This window comes from Typopeltis vanoorti, chromosome 16 (genome assembly GCF_054136105.1).
Source record: "Typopeltis vanoorti isolate ZY-2024b chromosome 16, IOZ_Tvanoo_1.0, whole genome shotgun sequence".
Lineage (NCBI taxonomy): Eukaryota > Metazoa > Arthropoda > Arachnida > Uropygi > Thelyphonidae > Typopeltis > Typopeltis vanoorti.
In genome coordinates this window covers 81700965-81721960 of record NC_143564.1, presented here as the reverse complement: position 1 = coordinate 81721960, position 20996 = coordinate 81700965, and the positions used below count along the sequence as shown (strand labels likewise).

Genomic DNA, 20996 nt, shown 5'->3' with positions numbered 1-20996 from the left:
GTATATATAATATTTGGCTTTATTTGATTTGAAAGGGTAACAAATCCTTTTATAGGACCTACTATTGATAGCGCACCGGTGAAATTTTAAAATTTTCTAAATTTGACGTAATAGATTATAGATTTAGAAAATCTATTACATCAGAAAAATATCTTGTCCTGTTGTACGTTGTGTAAGTTCTCTGCAACATAGAAATTGATTCACTATTTCGTTTTCATTAAAGTGGCGAATGAATCCTAGTAAATGAGCTTTACCGCTAATGTCAGTGGACTCGTCAATTTGTAAAATAAAATGTTGTTTGGAAAGTTTATTGGTAACTGTTTTCTCAGTATCATCTGACATATCTTTAATTTTATTTTTTACTGTATCGTCCGAATGAGGAATTTTCATAATTTCTTTTTTGCTTCGTCACTAAAATAAGATAACTATAGCAGTCTTATTTTACCAGCATGTTGTGAAATAGTAAACATGTTTACTATTTCACATGCTGGTAAAATAAGACTCTGTTATGGTGTGTGGTTTTAATTTTAAAGCAATTAATTCAGCTACTTTATATGATGCAAGTTGTGTCTTATCGGAAATTTTCAGTCTTTTCAAAATATTTTACTTGCATGTTCAACAATCTCTTGAAATAATCTTTAATTTTTGAAGCAAGATTGGCATGCACTGGCGGAACACCGGTTAAGAACCATTGGTCTAGACAGTAAACGCTCTACACAAATATATGCCTCTGACTTACTGACTTCAGCGTCAGTTCGCCTACATGGCAAAGGCTACGAGTAATTACTTAGCGCACTAAGTTGGAATGGGTTAGAGTAATATTACTCTGGAGACATTGTAAATATTACTAAATAAAATAAGTTATAATTTATCATATAATGCGTCATTTATGGTACAATCAAAAATTATTCACTGTAAATTAATTAGAAATTCCAAAAGCAAAAATTTTGTGCATACATGCAACTCAGATGAAAAGTTGTCTGCAACACATCTTGCACCCACAAATATTGTAAATATTTAATTCAGTAACAAATGGGCACATGAAGACAATTCACAGTACTCACAATGATGTTTCACAGTTTATAGTGGCCCAGGAGCTCAAATAGAAATAACCATTGCTCTTACTTCTCTCAAGGTTTGGGGAGCAACAATTCTACTGAGCATCCAGACATGCTCAAAAGGATTAAGGCTAGAGACCTTACTAGCCAGTGCATAAGTACAATAGTCTTTTCTTGAAGATATTGATTCACTAGCTTCGCTTGATGAGGATGAGCATAAATGCCTGTTATTCGCACCAGCATACAGATGAACATAGGGGTATAGGACAGGACCTTGCATGCATGAGTTGTAACATTCATGGTTCAGCTAGGACGCACATACTGGTCGATACATCTACCCAACTAGATGTCTCCCCCAAACCATTACACCACCTCAACCATAAGTGTCTTTTTCATGGATATTTGAGGAATGATGGTGTTCCTGATACTCTCCAAATCAGGGCATGCCTGGTATCGCTCTATTTATATCTATATAGCAAATATAGACTTGTCTGTAAACAATAGACTCCATTGGTCTTGGGTCCAGTTGATATGGAGCCTGGCCCATTTCAAATATTCTCTCCTGTGGCATGGGCACTTAGACTACCAGTCACCTAAAATACAAACAACCTTTGCAAAGCCTTCTGCATAGTGCAAGCAGATAACAAAGTTCCTGTAGCTGACACGATGTCAGATCATAGCTGATTCAGGGTAGACTACTGTTTTGGAGAGAAGATAATCAGAGATATTGTTCACTCACTGCATTTGTAGCCCATGGACCTTCCTCCACTCAGTGGCATAGCTAGAGCTTTTGCCATCCCTCGCAATACACACACACACAGAAAAAAAATACTACAAAAAGTCAAAACGACATATAGGGAAATAAATGAAAACACTGTTTATTTCAGAAGTAAAACTTTAATTCCATCATTCTAAAATGTCTTTTCTTGCTTTTCTGTTAGCAAAATCATCGATGACATTGGCAAAATCTATTTCATAGTAACGTAGATAATTCTTTATCAATTTTAATTTAGAAAAACTCCTTTCACAACTAGCTACACTTATAGCAATTGCAAGGAAAATTTGCAGTAGTATTACAATATTTGGAACTGAGTTCTCAAGACTATATATTAGAATAAACTGCAAAAGTTCAAAACTGTTCAAAGTGCTGTCAGGGGCAGACCGTCCCCTAGATACGCCACTGCATCTCTGGGACGCTGTTTGCAACTGTTGGTTCTGTAGTCTGTGCACTAGAACAACTCGCATTCAACCACCTGGCTACCTTCGTTCGACTTTGGCAAGCCTCTAGTCATACGATGAGGCTTGCCAAAGTCACCTGCATTCATCGGTTAATTATATCTTGAAGCCATTCCCAAGATTTCTGCTATATAAAAAATTATGTTGTCATCCAAAATTGTAAACCACTTCAAAATGTCCACTTTTATGCTGTGGCTAATTTGCATATACTGCTGACAGCATCACTCATTTGTATATGATAATCATACTCAGCATCACCTTTTACATAATGTACCCGACTTTCAGATTTTTTTTTCTTTTTCCCTTTACTCTGAGTTATCACGATTTTTCTCCTTTTTCTTTAAGTTATGGAAACCAGTGTATCATAGAGTCTTATTAACATCACATTTACTCAATTCCCACATCTTCTCACTCACCATCAATCCTTGCCACTTCACCTTATGTTTCTACATATCAGAAAGGTAAGGTGGGTATGAAATGGATGAATGAAAAGATGGGGCATGAAGTGCTGAAGCAGAAAGCAACACATGATGAGGGGTATTAATCAGTTGCTTGAGGAGCACAAAGAGAAGATGAGGAAAGTGTTTCACTAAGTAAGTGTAAAATAAGTGTAGTATGAGTAACAGTCAGCTAATGAGACCAGAAAAAATTCCAGGGAGCTCTTTTGGTACATAGCTAACAGAAGAAAGAAAGAATGATTATGGATGTTATCTGTCAGTGAAAATGGTAGAATGATAATGTAGTGGAGGATATAGCTGAATTGCCTTTGTGAACTGCATTGATCTCTTTTAATAAATAAATCTTGTTCATGTTAAACCATCCTGTATATATTGGAATATCTAAAATCCATAAATCTGATATTCCCCTATGATAGTATCCGTCCTAATTGTAAACCTGCTCAACAGCTAGCTAAGTCACATGCCCCTTTACTGGTAATTCTGCTTTTATAAAAAAAAATAAAAATTCTGTCCATTTCAAATCACTGGTTAAAAATCATATTCATAAAAATTCAGACATAATGGTTAGTTTTAATGTCACCTTATTTAATAATGTAACACTAACACTCTTAATTTAAGAAAGTCTATTCCCCCCCATTATATCTTTGAATTATTAAAATTTACTATGCATACAGGTTACTTTACTTGGCAAGAAAAATCTAAACAGATTAACGGTACTGCAATGTAACCCGCTCTCCCCCAGCTAACTTAACACTGAAGACTTTGAGAACAAAATACACACACCACCTCATCATATATGTACCATGCTAAAATTTTTCCATTGTCTTCCAATCATGTCTTCTGAGCTTTCTATGATACTTCCTTACTTTCCAAAATTTGAAATTGATTTTTAATATAATAAAAAAAGTTGTCCTTTATTTCATTCATTTTTAATTTAGATATTATTATTATTACGGGCAACTCCAGGGAGTCATTAGACTCATCGAAGGAGGCCCCAAATCATTTTCATCACAACTATTCGACATTCATACAGTATCTATCATACCTCGCCTTAAACTCATTCACTGTCACAGCATCCACCACAGACTCAGGGAGCGCATTCCACTCATTCACTACTCTAAAAGTAAAGAACACAGCTCTAACACCTTTACTAACCACACTTTTGCTCAGTTTCCATGGATGTCCCCTAGTCCTCCCACAACCAGCCCTGTTCTCAAAAATATCTTCTGAATTAATTTTATAGAAACCCTTCAGTAATTTGAATGTCTCAATCATATCTCCCCTCCTCCGCCTATCAACCAATTTTTGCAACCCACAATTCCTCAACCTGTTCTCATACGGTTCATTCCACAGACCTGCTATCATCTTGGTCACTCGCCTCTGGATCCTCTCCACCTCCTCCCCATCAAGAAGAAACCTAGGTGACCAAATCTGAGCACAGTAGTCGAGATGAGGTCTTATCAAGGCTCGATACAGAGGAACAATAACCTGCTTGTCAACGTATTCTTCAGCAACCAAGTGATTTGATGAGCTGATTTGGCCACTTTTGCAATGTGTCCTCTAAATTTCAATTCCTTATCCACCAACACTCCTAAATCTCGTGCCTCATCAATTTCCTGGAGCACGGTTCCACCAATGCAGTAAACTGCCTCCCATCTTTTCACCCCAAAATGCATAACCTTACATTTTGCCACATTAAATTGATATCCATTCTCCCTAGCCCAGACCTCCAATCTATCCAAATCATCCTGCAAAATTTTGACGTCATCTGCATTCACTATTGCCCTACCCAACTTCGCATCATCCGCAAACAAATGAACTGTTCCTCTCAGATCATTTCCTATATCATTTATGAACAAATTAAACAGCAGTGGTCCAAGAACAGATCCTTGTGGTACACCACTAGTCACAGGCCGTCTAGTGGACTCTACTCCTGAGTAAACCACTCTCTGATATCTCTCCGTCAACCACCCTCCTATCCATCTCACCAACCCTATGTCCATTCCCATATGCTGCAATTTACTGATTAGAATTCCATGTGGTATCCTGTTAAAGGCCTTAGCAAGGTCCAGCAGAATCACTGTAAACCCATTACCCTTATCCAGTTCAGCCGTCACTGTGTTATAATACGTGAGCAAGTTACTGAGGCATGACCTACCCTTCACAAAACCATGCTGTCCCCGATACAGTATCCCATTTTCTTCTATCCAATCTTGTATTTTCCTCTTGACTATTTTCTCTAAGACCTTGATAATGATTCCTGTTATGCTGATTGGCCGGTAATTTTCAACAGCAGCCTTGGAACCACCTTTGTGCAGTGGAACTATTTTACCCTCTTTCCACCCCCTTGGGACTGACCCAGTCCTGAGGCTCAAATTAAACATAATGGTCAAGGGCACTGACAATTCTTTGGCCGCTTCACGTACGACACGAGCTGGTATACCATCCAATCCCACAGATGTATTGACATTGAGGTTCTGTAATAGACTAGTTACCTCTACCTCATTCATCACAATTCCAGTATAAGCTGTTGGTTCCTCCATTTCCGCAAAGCCACCACCTGGATGATATACTCTTGCAAAGTGCTCGCTCAGTAATTCCACAACATCGACTGATTCAGTTACCTCCCTACCCTCAGCATTTTTTAAGATCATTCTACCATGAGCATTTTTCCTTTTACTTGCAACATATTGAAAAAACTGTTTGGGATTCTCTTTAGCCTGCATGGCCAATTTCCTTTCGTAATCTGCTTTTGCTTTTCTTACCACCCTAGTTACCATCCTGGCCTGAGCTTTATACTGTTCATGCACCTGATGGTCACCCTTCTCCTTAAATTCCCTCCACAATTGTTTCTTTTTTTGCAGCTCAAGCTTAATAGTGTTATTCATCCATTTAACCCCTACCTGATTTATTATTCGGACTCTTGGTATACAGTCAACCATTGCCTCCTGCAAACAGTTCTTAACCACCTCCCATGCACCATCAACATCCAGCCCTTGCAGTTTTACATGCCATGGCATTGAGCCAAGCACACACCTAAGCTTGTCATACTTACCAGCCCGGTAATTCCACATATACCCTGTCTTAATTGTAAATTCGACTCCTTTAGCCACCTCCCAAGTCATGACCTTATGGTCACTCTCACCAATTGGTGGCAACATGGTCATGTTCGTTACAGCTACATTCTCAGTTGCAATTACTAGGTCCAGCACTCTCTGCCCCCTGGTATTTTCCAATACATGTTGCCGTAGATAGTTGTCCCTTAATAACTGCATAAAATCCAATTCCTTCCTCCCATGTGCCCTCTCCTCTTTCCAGTCAATGTTACCATAATTGAAATCACCCATAATAATTACCCTCCTTCCATTCATTTCTTCTATTTGCTTATGCATACTATTCCCACCATCCACTCCATCACCCGGTCTATAGCAGCACCCAATTGTATATTTTGTTCTGCTAGATTGTATCTCACACCAAACAGCCTCAAATGTGCTTTTTTCCCCATCCTGCAGTTCAACTTCTATACTCCTTGGCTGAAGCTCATCAGCTATCATCAATAACACTCCTCCCCCCTTTTTATTCACCCTGTCACTCCTGAACACGCTATACCCATCGCATTCAATCCCACTAGCTTTATCATCTTCTGTCAGCCATGTTTCACTAATACCGACAACCTGTGGCCTGGAAGTGCCAACCATGGCCAAAAACTCTTCCTTCTTGTTCCTAATACTCCTGGCATTAGTGTACATGAATCGCAGAAGCCCATTTGTCCCATCCCTACTTTGATTCCTTATACTAATTATCCCATTCTGATTTGTTGTCCGTCGTACTCGCCCGGGCGTAATATAGTCATTCATACACTTAATTGCCCCCCCTAAAGTCTGCATATCTACTCCCCCCCTCTTAAGAAATCTAGTTTCCCTGAGTCTGTACATCCACTTCCACATCATTCATCAACACTCTTTCAAGTCTCCGTACACCAACTCCATTCAAATGTAACCCATCCATCTTATATAAGTCCTTTCGCCCATCGAACTCATTCCACACATCCACAAATTCCACACCACTCTCCATGCATAACCCACGCATAAAGTCATTGGCAATTATGGCCCTCCTTCTAAACACTTCGCTGTCATACCGCGGTAAGATACTCACCATCCTAACTCTCTCACTCTTCTCTTTTGCTACCTCAAACAACTCCCTCACATCCTCTATCATTTCCATTTTGTCCTCTTTCAAATCATTCGTTCCTGCCACTATTATCATCTCTTTCACCCTCTGTTTTTGCAGTCGAATAGATTCGCTGACGTCCTTTATGTTCGCACCCGGCTGGTACGACTTCGTTAAACTCTCAATTATTACGCCTCTTAATAGCGAATCCCCATACAGCACTCGCTCCTTCATTTTATTGACGTTTACGTACATTCTATTTTTTGCCGTCACAGACTTCCGCCGGTTATTTGTCGGTACGTTCAACACACATTTTTGCATACGCTCCAGTTGTCGTTTGGCTCTGTGTATCGCGCCATGTAAACGGGCAATTTCGCTACTCGCATTTAACTCACCATTTTCATTATCGATCAAATCATCCATTCCTTCGGTGTTTCTACCTTCATTTACACTTTCAGCGACGCTATCACACATATCTGGCACTACCACGCAATTCTCTAGTACACCGCCATTTTCTACATTCTGACTACCGTTAACGATATCAGTCTCGATACACGAAACACGCTTGAAGTCCTCATTCTCTTTACACTTTCTACACATATTAACTCCACTATCACTTTCTAACCAGACTCCTACCGCTCTTCGCAAGGCATACATCTCACAGACAGCACATTGCATAAATTCTTTTACATCAAAACTCTTAAGCAAGCATGGCGACCTGGCCGCCATTTTTTTCTTTATCGGTGCCATGTGTACGCTATCTTTTCTTAAAAATAATAATTAAAATAACAGAAAACACGCAAAAATTGCACAGACACACCAAGAAACAAAAAGCAAACAATACTACTTAAAATTCTGGTAAAATATCTAATGTTAACACAAAATAATACTGATCTTTCCAGGAGCTCTCGACAAGCCGCCGACGATCTAATCCGTGCGACACCAAGCGGATATAGATCAAACCAAATGGATATAGATTATCCATTTGGTTTGATTTTTTATTTTACTCCTATGCAGTTCTAATTTACGTTTGGGTCATTAAGTAAAGGTCAGATCAGCTCCTTGCCTTACTTTAACATCTAAGAGTTAACTCTTAAAATTATCATCGATATGATTGTTTTTGCCACTGGTGTTATCCTGGTAATTTTATGTATATCTTTATGTTTAAATAGGCTTCCTCCTATCACAAGATTATCCATTTCCCGAAATGTTACCAGTAAGTAATGAGCACGTTTCGTTACTTACTGCTCTCTCTTATCATTCTTTCTTTCTTTTGCCAACTTTAGCATTCATGTTACCCATAACATTAATCATGTCATGGTGCAGTAGCACTTTCTGTGTTTCTGTAATTTATCATAAAACATCTCCTTTTCTTCAAAATTACAAAAACTTGTATTCTATAACTAATCTATATGACTAAAATTAAAATAACACAAAGATCATTATAATTTGCTTATACATTTCATTCTCACTGCCCTACAACACTATAAGATGGACAGCAACATAATCCAACTAAATATTTCATCCTGTTCACCTCTATTTCACACATCATCACTCCTCCTTTTGTGCTCTGTCTATGAACATCATACTTTGTCCATTTCTATTCCTGTCAGGATATCATCCTCACTTATTCTGACAATTGTGGGGTGAATGATCTATTGATGCAACAATATCATTCCTCTTATTTCTGGCATTCATAAACATAATAGCTCATTTTGAAGGAATGTGTCAGGGAGTTGGCACCTGTCTTGACATATTTTTTGAATACAAGTCTTGCACTCGGTCAAGTCCCTAAGGAGTGTAAGATTGAGCCACTTCATAAAGGAGGTGATCGAACTCGAGCATTTTCTGTGTTTCTGTAATTTATCATAAAACATCTCCTTTTCTTCAAAATTATATAAACTTGTATTCTATAACTAATCTATATGACTAAAATTAAAATAACACAAAGATCATTATAATTTGCCTATACATTTCAAACCATATGTCTATCTGTGTGTCAGGTGTTGTGGTTAAGTTGTTGGAGAAGCTTGTGAGAACTAGGATACAGAGTTGGGTTGACAACAATGGTATTATCTTTGATTGACAGCACGGATTTGCTAAAGGGAGGTCATGTTTTAAGTTATAAGTTAATAATGTAATAAGTTAGTAATCTACTTACTTATTACAATAAAGTGACTGCTTCCTTGAACAGAGGAGAAGGATACACAGTAATATACTTAGATTTTGCAAAGGCTTTTGATAGATTACCTCATGATAAATTGATAGTCAAACTAAAGAAGATGGGGTTGGATATTAGATTAGTGCATTGGATTGGAGACTGGCTATCTGATAGGTATCAACAAGTTATGCATGGGGGAATGATATCCAGGAAATGGAAAGTCACTAGTGGAGTGCCTCAGGGGTCTGTTTTGGTGCCATTACTGTTAAACTTGTATATTAACGATATAGGTGAAGATTTAGATGGAGATATTCAGTTGTTTGCAGATGATGCAAAGTTGGGACGAACCATGAAGAGTAGTGAAGATGTTGTGGCCTTACAAGAAGACCTGAATAAATTGAGTGATTGGGCACGGAAATGGAGATGTGAGTTCAATGTTGCAAAATGTAAGGTTTTAAAATTTGGAAAACAAAGATGGGATGCAGAATTTATGCTTAGTGAGGATACATTTTTGGAGGTGGAAGAAATAAGAGATCTGGGGTGATAGTGGATAAGGATCTGAAATTTAGTGGACACATAGCCAAAATTGTGAAGACAACACAAAGGCTTCTGGGAATGATGCAGAGGACACTGACGTGTAGAAGTAGGGAGATTCTTGTTCCGTTGTATAAGGCTTTGGTTAGACTACACCTGGACTATTGTGTCCAGATTTGGTCACCAGGTTTTCAGAAAGATGAAGAAATGTTGGAAAGGATCCAAAGGCAATTGACTAAGGTAGTTTCTGACCTCTGGAATGCCGAGTATGAGGAAAGATTGAGAAGATGTAATTTGCAGAGTCTGGTGGACAAGAGGGGGAGATATGATAGACCTACAAGTTGGTAAGGGGTTGTTATAGGATCAATGCTGGAGAAGTTCTACAGAAAATAGTGGGAGAACCAGAGGTCATCCCTGGAAACTGTATAAAGAGGGTGTGAGTAGGGAACAGGTTTTTTCATGCAGAGTTGTAAATGATTGGAATGCCTTGCCTGAGAGTGTGTTGTCTGCAAGGAGTTTGAATGTGTTCAAGGCACCGTATGATGAGCTGTGTGTGTGTGTGTGTGAGATAAAAGGACCTCCCAGATGAGTCTTTGACTCCATGAAGTCTTGGGGTAATAATAATAATTTCTGGTTCTATAAAAATCCCACTCATACCACTTCTAAGATGTGACTTCTCCATACCTCCTACTGGCCATTTCTATTATTGTTGATCTTACAACACTACCCAGACCCAAATGCTCCCTGCCTCCCCCCACATTCTATGCATCTCAATCCTTTGTTTATTCACACATTCACTTTTGCATCCACACTTCTCACAGTGTCTCCTTGTCCCTGTTTCTATCCTGTGTTCCTGCTCTCTCTCCTTCTCTTCACTGATCCTTCAATCTCTCTCTCTTATCCTACTTTGCTGTTGTCACGTCCACATCACCTCTTACTTCCTCAGATCGTCAGTTAACTCATGCCACAACTATTTAAAAACAGTGGCTTTACTTATACAGTTTCATCCATCACTCAAATTCATTCCACATTCTCACAAAAATCATTCCTTTCTCCTCAGACAATTTTGCTAGCATACCATTCTTATCTTTGAGTGAAGATGCCACTGTCATACCTGGGCAACACACTAAATACCTTTCTTACAGCACTGTTATCTTTGATTCTCCCCAACAACCACCTGATATCCATTCTTATTCCCAACCATGGTTACATGTTCCTACTATTACTACATGTGCCTCAATCACTCTGCTCCTACTTCCAGGAAAACATTTTGTGCACCTTCTCATTCACCACTTCTAATAATCAAACCTCCATAATGCAGCCACTCTCAAATCATGATCACTTTCCTTCTTTCTCACTCTTCCATGCATATCTACAATTCTCATTTTGCTTTGCATATGCTTCATTCTCTAACTTCATTTTCACCAACTCTGCTTTCATGTCTTGAATCTTTTCTTCCTGCCATTTAAGTCTGCTATTTGCATCTCTTTCTTAGTTAGTTTCATATCCTATCTTACCATCTGATGCACACTTTCTTACTGTCAGTCTCACTTACTTCAATATGTACACTCACAATCTTTTGTTCTTCCTTTTGTCAGCTGCAGCTTACATTCAAAGCTCATTGTCCATGAGCATATCACACTTTCTGTATACCTTACTTCACTTCTTTATTCAATATCTTCTTATGTCACTTGTTTTCTCTCTATAGAAGCTGTACAACAATGGTCACTTTGTTGTATCTTGGAAATTTTGAAGTTTTTCAACTTTATCTAGTCTTACCTGAATAAGCTCCATGCAGCTGTGTAATTTACTGTGTGTCCCAGTCATTAATCAATTTAACATATTACAATTTGTGGCAAAGCTTCATGGTTCTACAAAACAAGGAAAGTGAACAATATCTTGGTGGTGGAAGGGAGGGTGTAGAGATCCTCTTTTTTTTACTGTTTGTTTTGAGTAAGAAAAAGTGCAAAAGAGTCAATTATGTGGATACCGTTTTATTTCTTGAAGTTTTTTTTTTAAATACCCCCCCCCCCCCACACACACACAAGACATTGCTATATTTATGACAAAATTTTCAGATGTGGGCAAGGTGATTTCAGTTGCTTTCATCAAAGTGATCTCTCAATTATCCAACTTTCAAATGAACTCTTTAATGGGCTAGTGTGTCAGATGACTTCTGGTGCAGCACCATGTAAATACTTTGAGTTATCCAACATTTCAGTCATCCTATAGGTACATTGCTCTCCCAATTGAGGTAGTATAATTGAGGGATTTACTACATAATGTAAACAATATCTTCAGCACAGTAACATATAAACACCAAATTCTCTTGCGGGAAAATGTATGAGTATACACTAGAAACAGAACAATGCTTTCCCTGAAGGAGGACAAAAATGAAAATCTGAGTATCATGCAATTCATAGAGTAAAGTGTTTTTTTTCCTTTAAAAAAAGAACAATTCAAATTGTTAAAGCATTAAATCCCCCACCCCCTTTCTAGGAGTGAGCACAGAATAAACAAAGTAATACATGATATCCTGATGACCATTCTTTTTAAAAATCTTGTCTATCCAAACCATCCAGGGGCTCGCATATTGTGTGATTTAATGGTTCTAGCTGTCAATAAACTTGATATATTAATAGACACATATTACCACTTTCACAGTAAATTAACAAATCAGAAAGGTTTCTGTAGAAATGAATATACATTATGCAGCAAGGCTTTAGAGCCACACAGTAATATATATATATATATATATATATATATATATATATATATATATATATATATATATATATCCACAATATAATATTAAAATTATATTAAAATTAGATTAATAATACATATACAAAATTCCAAATCCAGAACTGCGCAAAAAAAAACCAGTATTTCTTAAAATACAGGCCAAATTGCCTCCAACTGCACACTCAGGTGTTAGGAACACTTAAGGATTCTATAACAGGAAATTCATAAGCTTTTATGCCTGTTTTTTTTCACTATTTTCATTTCATATTAGGTACTCTCTTGGAGGTACACAATGTACTATGACAGACCACACAAATCAAGTTTCATTATTAGTTTTTTTTTTGTTTTTTTTTATCAATAACAGATTCCTAGAATTCTGCTAAAGTGGAAAATGTATTAATTTATCTGCATTTAATATATCTCTTAATTTTTAGCTTATTATATATATATATATATATATATATATATATATATATATATATATTACTCCAAAACCAGAAACTAGTACCAAGCATTCTGGATTTGGGATGTTACTTATACTGTAAATCTCTGTGTTGGTGATGGAAGCTGTTATAGGTTTACTTTTAATGAATTTCAGTTTAATTCCAATATTAACTATTTATTAACTAAAACTCATGTCTTTGATGAAATTCTGTCCATGTTAAAAAACACAATGAGCAACTTAATATTCCATATCACAGACATCATTCAAAAGGATACAATTTTACAAGGAAAATGACATGAAATAAACTAATGAAATGGTACTGGTAATATTATTTTAACGTTATGTACAGTAAGATTAATTTATTGTTAGTATTTAATACAATAAGAGAATAAGGAATTCACATTTTATGTGCATGTTTTTTTTTTTTTATTATTTACAGTTTGCGAAATCATTTTCACTCAACAAATATACAAACATCTCATTCCTTTATCCGGAGTTATTTTTAATATATTTTTATTAATATAGAACTACTATTTCGCTGGAGGCTGCTCACCTTATTAACAGAACTACTGAATTTACACTGCTGTACATACATGAAGATCTCTCCCTCCCCATCCCAAATTAATTTTCTCCTATTTAAAAAATGTCTTACTATACAACAGTGCACAACTCTAAATGAAAACAAGGGCTATGCACTTTATCTAAAATCTAAGCAAACATTTCATAATTTGTTACATATTTAAATATATTACAATTTTCATAATTAAAGGGCTATATATGCAACTGGTTTCAAAATACATAATGCATTTTTCATGCCTCTATGAAACCCTTAACTAATTTCATGTACATATACAGTTTATTTACATATAAGCACAGCAAGCAGAATCTCATGATATATAATAAACTTGACTCCTTCAAAAAAAAAAGTTAACTATTAAAAATTTGGGTTAACAATTAGATTACACAATGTTAATTTATAACACACTGAATGCCATTTGCCAAAATATTAGTAATACTAGAATCTAGACAAAGTAATATTGGTAACAACTGCAAATGCTGAGGAAATTTTTTAATATTTCACTGATTAAACATGAAACATTTTAGCAAATTATTAGATAATAAAGCAAATTATAAATGCATAATATATGTTAAGCCTGAGTTTCCATATCTCTAAACACATTTCATACAGCAGAACATAAAAAATATACATAAAGAAATATATTTGGAGCTAATAACCATCCAATATCTATACAACCCCCCCCTCCTCCTCCTCATCTCCACACACACACACACACACACACACACACACACACACACACACACACACAAAATCTCTGTACAAAGCATGTTCAACATTCCCCGCTTAGCATAAATTTAAGGAACTTCTTGTAATATGAGACTACTGCTGCTGTTCCAAATGGGCAATACTTTGGTACTGATTACAGTAGAATAGGGTAAGTTTTATACAATAGGCAGGAAATTATTAAATGAATGTCCTTTCTTTATTGAGTGAAACGGCATAACAGTGAGCATGGGTAATAACAATTTACAGCAAAATCTAAATCTAAATTCTCTTTGGTGTAAACGTGTACAAGACTAACAAATGTTCATAACACTTCAACATTTACCATATCATGATAGACTTGAAATTTCAATTTATCCCAAATACAAGATAAGTTGCTAACATTTTCAGTATAAATGAATAATATTATTATTTTGAAAATCACATAATCTGATGTAATATTTTAATTACATTTCTTCTATTCTGAGTGAAAACTGAATAATATGAAAATTGGCAGGATATGATAGCACAGCCCTCCTGATGCCTACATTTATAAGAAAAGGGAAAGAGTTGCAAAACTGAAAATGACAGCAAAAAGAAATCTTATGGTTGTGCACAATGAACTTCCTATAGCCTTCATTACGTGATATATCATGATGTAACAATTCCATTTCAACTCGAAATTAGAAGCTGCTCGAACTTTTCTGAAGTAAACACATTAACACATCATACATGATGATTCAAACAGGCCTTAGCTGCAACTCTTTGAAATAACGATGGCAAAAATTAGCTCCACGAGAGGGAGGTTTATCACATTTAACCATCCATGACAGTTGTTTGTTAGAGAGTCCTTTGAACGTTTCTCGATATTGTTGATCAAAAGCATCTAAAATGAAATGGGAAGAAAATGGTAAACTGTGTTAAACTAATATTATATAAACAGATATATATATATATATATATATGCATGCATATGTATATATCATACGGGATTTTTTAAAGTATGATTCATTCCTAAAGGGAGTCATAATCCATGTGCTTTGATTTCCTTAAGGATACCTAATTTTTATTCAATTAATGTTTCTAATATTATCTATTAGTATGCAATATTTAAGTTTTAATCGCTTATCATAAAACTTTTGAAGAAAATACTTATTATCAAGATTCTACTTCCAATTACACAATACAAAACTAACTAAAACCACAAAATAATAAGGGTCATAATGTCCTGATCACATCAGCTCTAGGTTCAGTTTAGGATGGCTCATTTTAGTGTTGGTTGCAGCAAGAATAATAGTTTCTCAAATTTCTGGCAGTTTCTTATAGGCAAATTGCCAGAAATATTTTTTTAAAAAAAGGAGTGTTCTGTAGATCATATGCTGATTTCAAGCATAAATCCAAGGCACGGGCAAGTGGGTTTTTCCTCCTGGAAACTCTGGTTTTTCATCCCATAAACTCAAGAAAATCGGCCGTAGTACCCACATTATTTCAGGCAGTGACATATCATCTTAGGATTAGGTACCAAGAGATAGCAGCACTTGTTTGCCAGTCTCTTCATCAGCGGCTGCTATAATTAGTGATAGACATGGGCCAGTTATCTCTGATTGGCTACCGGTGGAGATTGAATTGTCCACTCGGTCTCCAAAAGCTAAATAGAGTATAAAGCCTCGCCTACTCCCTATAAGGGAATAAAAGGCGTTAGCTGATCCAAGAGCAAAAATTAAAAATATAGTGCAATTGAAAAACAGAAAAGAAAAGAGGTCATAATTCTTGTAGGTACCAATGACTTAACTAGTAATAAATTCAGTATGAGAGGGGGACATGAAAAAGTTGTTGGAAGAGGTGAGAGAGAAGAGTGAGAAAGTGAAAATCATAATTATATTACCTCGATATGATAAAAATGAATTAAGAAGAAGGGATACGACAGCAAAGGATTCAATGTGCAGGATGTGTAGAAGGAATGGATGTCAGTTTTTCGATGTGTGGAGTGAGTTTGATGGAAGAATGGATTTGTACAAGAGGGATAGCCTGTAGTTCAATGAGCATGGCATCAGGAGTCTTGAAAAATTAACTGATATGAGAACTAATACAGAGAGTCAGGGAAACTGAGTTATGCTGGGAGGAATCATGAAATTCTGTGTGTAAGAGCAACAATGTTAGGCAGATAAGTTCTTATAGAGTTCCTTACTTACTGCATAAGTAAGGAACCAGATAAGAAGAGATCTGCAAGTTGTTGAAATGCGTCAAGCAGGCCACAGACAAAAAAGCATGCAGGTGAATTATGTCTGTACACGAATGCAAGAAATATCAGAAACAAAGGAATAGCATTTGTTGCCTTTGTTAATATACTGGGACCTCATACTGTAGGCATTAGTGAGACCTGGCTATCAGAAAAAGACATGCTAATTACTATCGAGTGCAAAGGGTATAGTATTTTTAGAAATGATGGGAGAGGAGGGATGTGCTGCTAATGATATCAGATTTTATTTATCCATATGGAGTCCCCCCCCTCTTTCTCTCCATCCCTTTATGGGGCAGGTTGAGTATTACTAAGGAGGGATTAAGTATATCTATCTTATGACTGTAAATCTGGATTTGTTCATGGGGCTGATTTGCCTGTTTGGAGGGAAGGAAAAATCCTCTACTTCCGAATGAGACTGACTAACTCACCTTTAGTCGAAAGAAACCAGATAAAGGTTTTCATCACGTCATGGACAGGAATTGAACCCAAATTTTTTGAACCAAAGAGCTCTGTCTATACCAACTGAGCTATGGAGGCTCAGTTGGTATAGACTGAGCAGATGACTTGAATCCAGTTAGGGCTGAGACCTATAAATGCAATACTAGTAACAGTTTTGCATGTGGCAGAGTTTGAAGCTATCTGATGTGAGGTGGAGTCTAACAAGAATAAATATATAGTGAGGCATTGTTACAGAACTGGTTGATTGGTTGGTAGTGACGATAAAATGCATCACTTTAAACTGCTTAACCTTCTGATGCGATTTCACATCATGCAGTCTCTGCACTGTCAAATCACATGCAGAGAATGAAACTGCATTTATTGAGCTATTGTGAGACAACTTCCTCAAGTAGCATGTGACAGCTAGAACTTGTGGTCAAAGAGTGTTAGATAGAATTATAGTATCAGAGGGGGTTTTAGTAAAAGATGCAATTATTTTGTCTCAGGTTGGTGACAGTGATCACTTGGGAAGTGGCTAAATTTATGAATGTTTCATTCAAAAAAGATTACATGCAAGAACTACAAAGCAGTGAATTATGATCACCTAAAGAGTATGCTGGTTTTTCACATGGTATCCATTGTTGGATGGGAAGGATATTGACAGTGAATGGAAATGTTTCAAAAATACTTAAATGATGTGACATCAGAACCTGTAACTAGAGTTCAAAGAATAAATAGAGTAGGAGTGAAATGGATGTGTAATCTAATTAAACAAGAGATTCATAAGAAAAAGATGATGCAGAAGGAATGCTCTGTGCATAAGGACAATGTCAGTTATGATAATTATAAGCAGCAGGCCAGAAGAGTCACAAGCATTGTATAGAAAGCTAAGTTTCAGTATGAAAAAACAAACAAACTGGCTCTGCAAGTTAAAGATAATCCAACAGAATTCTATTGTTATGCTGCAAGTAAAAGAAAGAATGAATTTCAAAGAATAACTCTACTGAATGTAGAGAGTATGTGGGTGACTGATGCAGAAGAGATTATTCAACTAATGAGTAGCCATTTTGATAAAAGCTATCAACCTAGTATATGCAACACTGAACTCACCACTACCTCTTTACCATATGAAGAAACTCATGTGTATGAGGAGGAAGTACTAATGCTGTTGCACAAACTGAATAAGAATTCTGCAAGAGGAACTGATGGAGTCTAATGAACACGTATAACACTTCACATAACTACTAAATTCAAAATACATATCCGACAGGGACAAAGCAGATAACATTCATTCACGCTGTCCTGCCTGTCAACAATTTACAACTGAAACTAAAATAAAAATGTATTAAGTTCCAAAAAAATTTAATCCACAACACAAGAATAATAAGAAAAGAATATATATTTACTTATTTGCTGATGTTATACCCAGCATCAAAATAATTTGCCACAGTATGCAAACAGCAACAATTATTTAATAGTGGGAACAGTTTATTCTAATGGATAGCAAAAAAAGCTCAAGTCCTAATTGGTACTATCTACTGTTGGATAAAGATAGAATTAAAAAGTATTAATTTGACCTTAAAATGCTTGTCTCTCAATTTTTTGGCAAATTGATATAGTCATCCTTGTTGAGGGGGGGGGTGTTTTAAAGTTGCTCATGATTTCAAAAACAGTCTTTCTGATTTATAATTTTTGTGTAGCTCTTTTGTCTCCATCTGATCATGTCTGAAGGGGTATCCAAGCCATGGTGGCATGGTCTCTTTAGTACCGACCTGTGAATTTTTTTTTTATGTTTTCCAAGGCAGATGTCAACAGATCTTCCTGTTTGTCCGTAGTAAAACAGGTTACATTATATATTCTTGGATGCAATAAAGAAGAGAGTTTGTTCTTAGGTGAAGGGTTGCCAACTTAATATATGGTTTAAATATGGTGAGGAACTGATATTTATTAAGCACTCTGGATATCTTTTCAGATGTGTTCTGAATGTATAGGATAGTAGTAATTTTGTTGTGGACTAGTGGATTAGGTGAGAGAAGGGATGGGGGAGGGAACATTTAGTATTTTTTCTATTTTTTGGGGGATAAGGATTATAGCCATTGGCTAAAAAAGTGTGGCAAAGGTAGACAAGTATGGTAAGAGAATTAGCATCAGAACAGATAGATCTGTTTCTGTGAGTTAATGTTTTTAGAATATCATATTGTTGAGCTCAATGATAGTGCGATTGTTTGTGCATATTTTCCATTATATGTAAGTTTTCTATAAATAGAAAAAGATAATGAACCATTTGGAAGGCATGTGTCAGGGAAAGTGTAGACAGTTATTAGATTCCTTTTCCTTTGTGAAGGGGATTTTAAGGTACTGGCTATTTAAATACACTAAAGATGTATCCAAAGTGTATGAACCATGTGGCCAAACACAACATCAGCATATCACAGCCAAACCACTATTTCGAGAGTGGCTATATTGAGTGTTTGGTTTATAAGTGTTCTATATAGAAATTGGCCAAAGGGGAAGAGAGGCAGGGACCCAATGGCTGTCTCAGCTAGCTGTTCGTATATTTTTCCTTTCCATGTGAAAAAACCAGCAAGTACCATAAACTTGAATAATTCAAACATGACTTTAACAAATCAAGGATCTTGGTTAATTGTACATTACTGATGAGTGAAGTAATATTGAAACTAATAAGTATGTCTGAACTTTTTAAAATATGACTTTTGAGATACCCTTTTTTAGGTGAACAGAATTTTTTACAAATGAATAAGAATTATCAGTGAAAGAGGCTGGTAATTTAGCAAAATGTTTAGCAACTCTGTATGTAAGACTGCAGAATATTTCACAGACCAGAAATTCCTAGTAAGGGTCCTTCTTGTTGCTTCTCCAACTTATGTAGTTCTTAATGCAACTAATTTATTATAAATTAACTTTTAGTAATAAAATTCTTCAATGCAAAAGAAATAAGAATCCCTACTTTCCCTCTACATCACTGTATCAGTGAAGACAAATAATCTCTTCTTCAGACCAATGAGATTTCACTTCAGTTTTCTTTAGATGAAGATGAGAAATAAAACCATATAAGTTTGTTAAAGGAGACTACAATAAAACTTCTAGAAGTATGAAAGTTATTTTACTGTCTCAGTTTTTATCTTAAAAATTATAAAATGCAATAAAAATCCTTAAATGACAAACTAAGTAAAATATTTTACACAAATAAAAATCTATATCTCTCTGTAACAGGTTAATCCAAGTATGCAACCTCTCAGCTTCCTTCATTTTTTATGAAAATTAGTTCCTGATTTATGCAATATTTTTCTGGAGTAAATCTTCATCTTCTCAACATGTTAAGATTAACAGCTTATCCTACTGAGTAAATATAGCTTCATACAAACTGTGTTACTGTCATGATGAGTCAATTAATTCAATCCACAGTCTACTATTCTATAAAAGCATGTGTGTGTGTAGATAAAATGTCAACTTTCAATGGTGCAGAGTGAGCATGTTGTGTGTTTTAGTTTGAGAAAACGAAGTCTGACATTGTCAGCATCCAGGAATGCGTTAGCAGAGCTAATCTCAGATGGTATGGTCACTTAAATAGAATGGGAGAGGAAAGATTAGCAAAACAAGTGTTCTCTGCCAGGTTGGCAGGAAAACGACCCAGAGGAAGACCAAGATATAGGTGGATTGATACGGTACAAAGTGCCTTAGACGATAGAAATATAAGATCTGATAATGTTGGAGTCTTGACAAGTAACAGACTGATTTGGAGGAAAATTGTAGATAGGAAGTTAGTAATGATGTAATTTTTTCATGTAGTACTGTCATATCCTGTACACCCCTTGAGGGTACATGGCAGGAATTTGATGATGATGATGATGATGAGTCTGCGACACAAGTTCAGAGGAATTTCTGCTTGCAATATTGCAAAGAATCTCCTAGTAGTGCACAATCTACATGTGGTACAAGAATTTTGTGGAAAGGGACTGTTCTGTACATCATCCAAGGTCAACAGGAAGGTTACATGCTGCCGATGCTGTTGTAGAAGAAGTTTGGGAAAGTTTCCAGAGAAGCCCTGGAAAGTCAACCAGATGGGTGTCTCGTCAAATTGGAATTCCACATGTGACTGTGTGGCATGTTTTATGACAGCATCTGCATTTAAGGCCATACAAATTTACCCTCGTACAACATTTGAAGAAAGATGATAGACTAGGATTTATGTACAGAAATGATCAG

The 20996-nt window shown here is 36.1% G+C and overlaps 1 protein-coding gene across 2 annotated transcripts in view; it reads right to left on the bottom strand.

Moving 5' to 3' along the window:
- Positions 1-13007: 13007 nt before the first annotated feature.
- The window catches only part of Crag (DENN domain-containing protein Crag), a 718705-nt gene continuing 710716 nt past the window's right edge, over positions 13008-20996 (bottom strand). For both annotated transcript variants that reach the window (XM_090406570.1, XM_090406571.1), the window contains exon 33: positions 13008-14975. In XM_090406570.1, the coding sequence (XP_090262696.1) occupies positions 14830-14975 (146 nt within the window). In that variant the 3' untranslated portion in view covers positions 13008-14829. The remainder of the gene's footprint in view (positions 14976-20996) is intronic.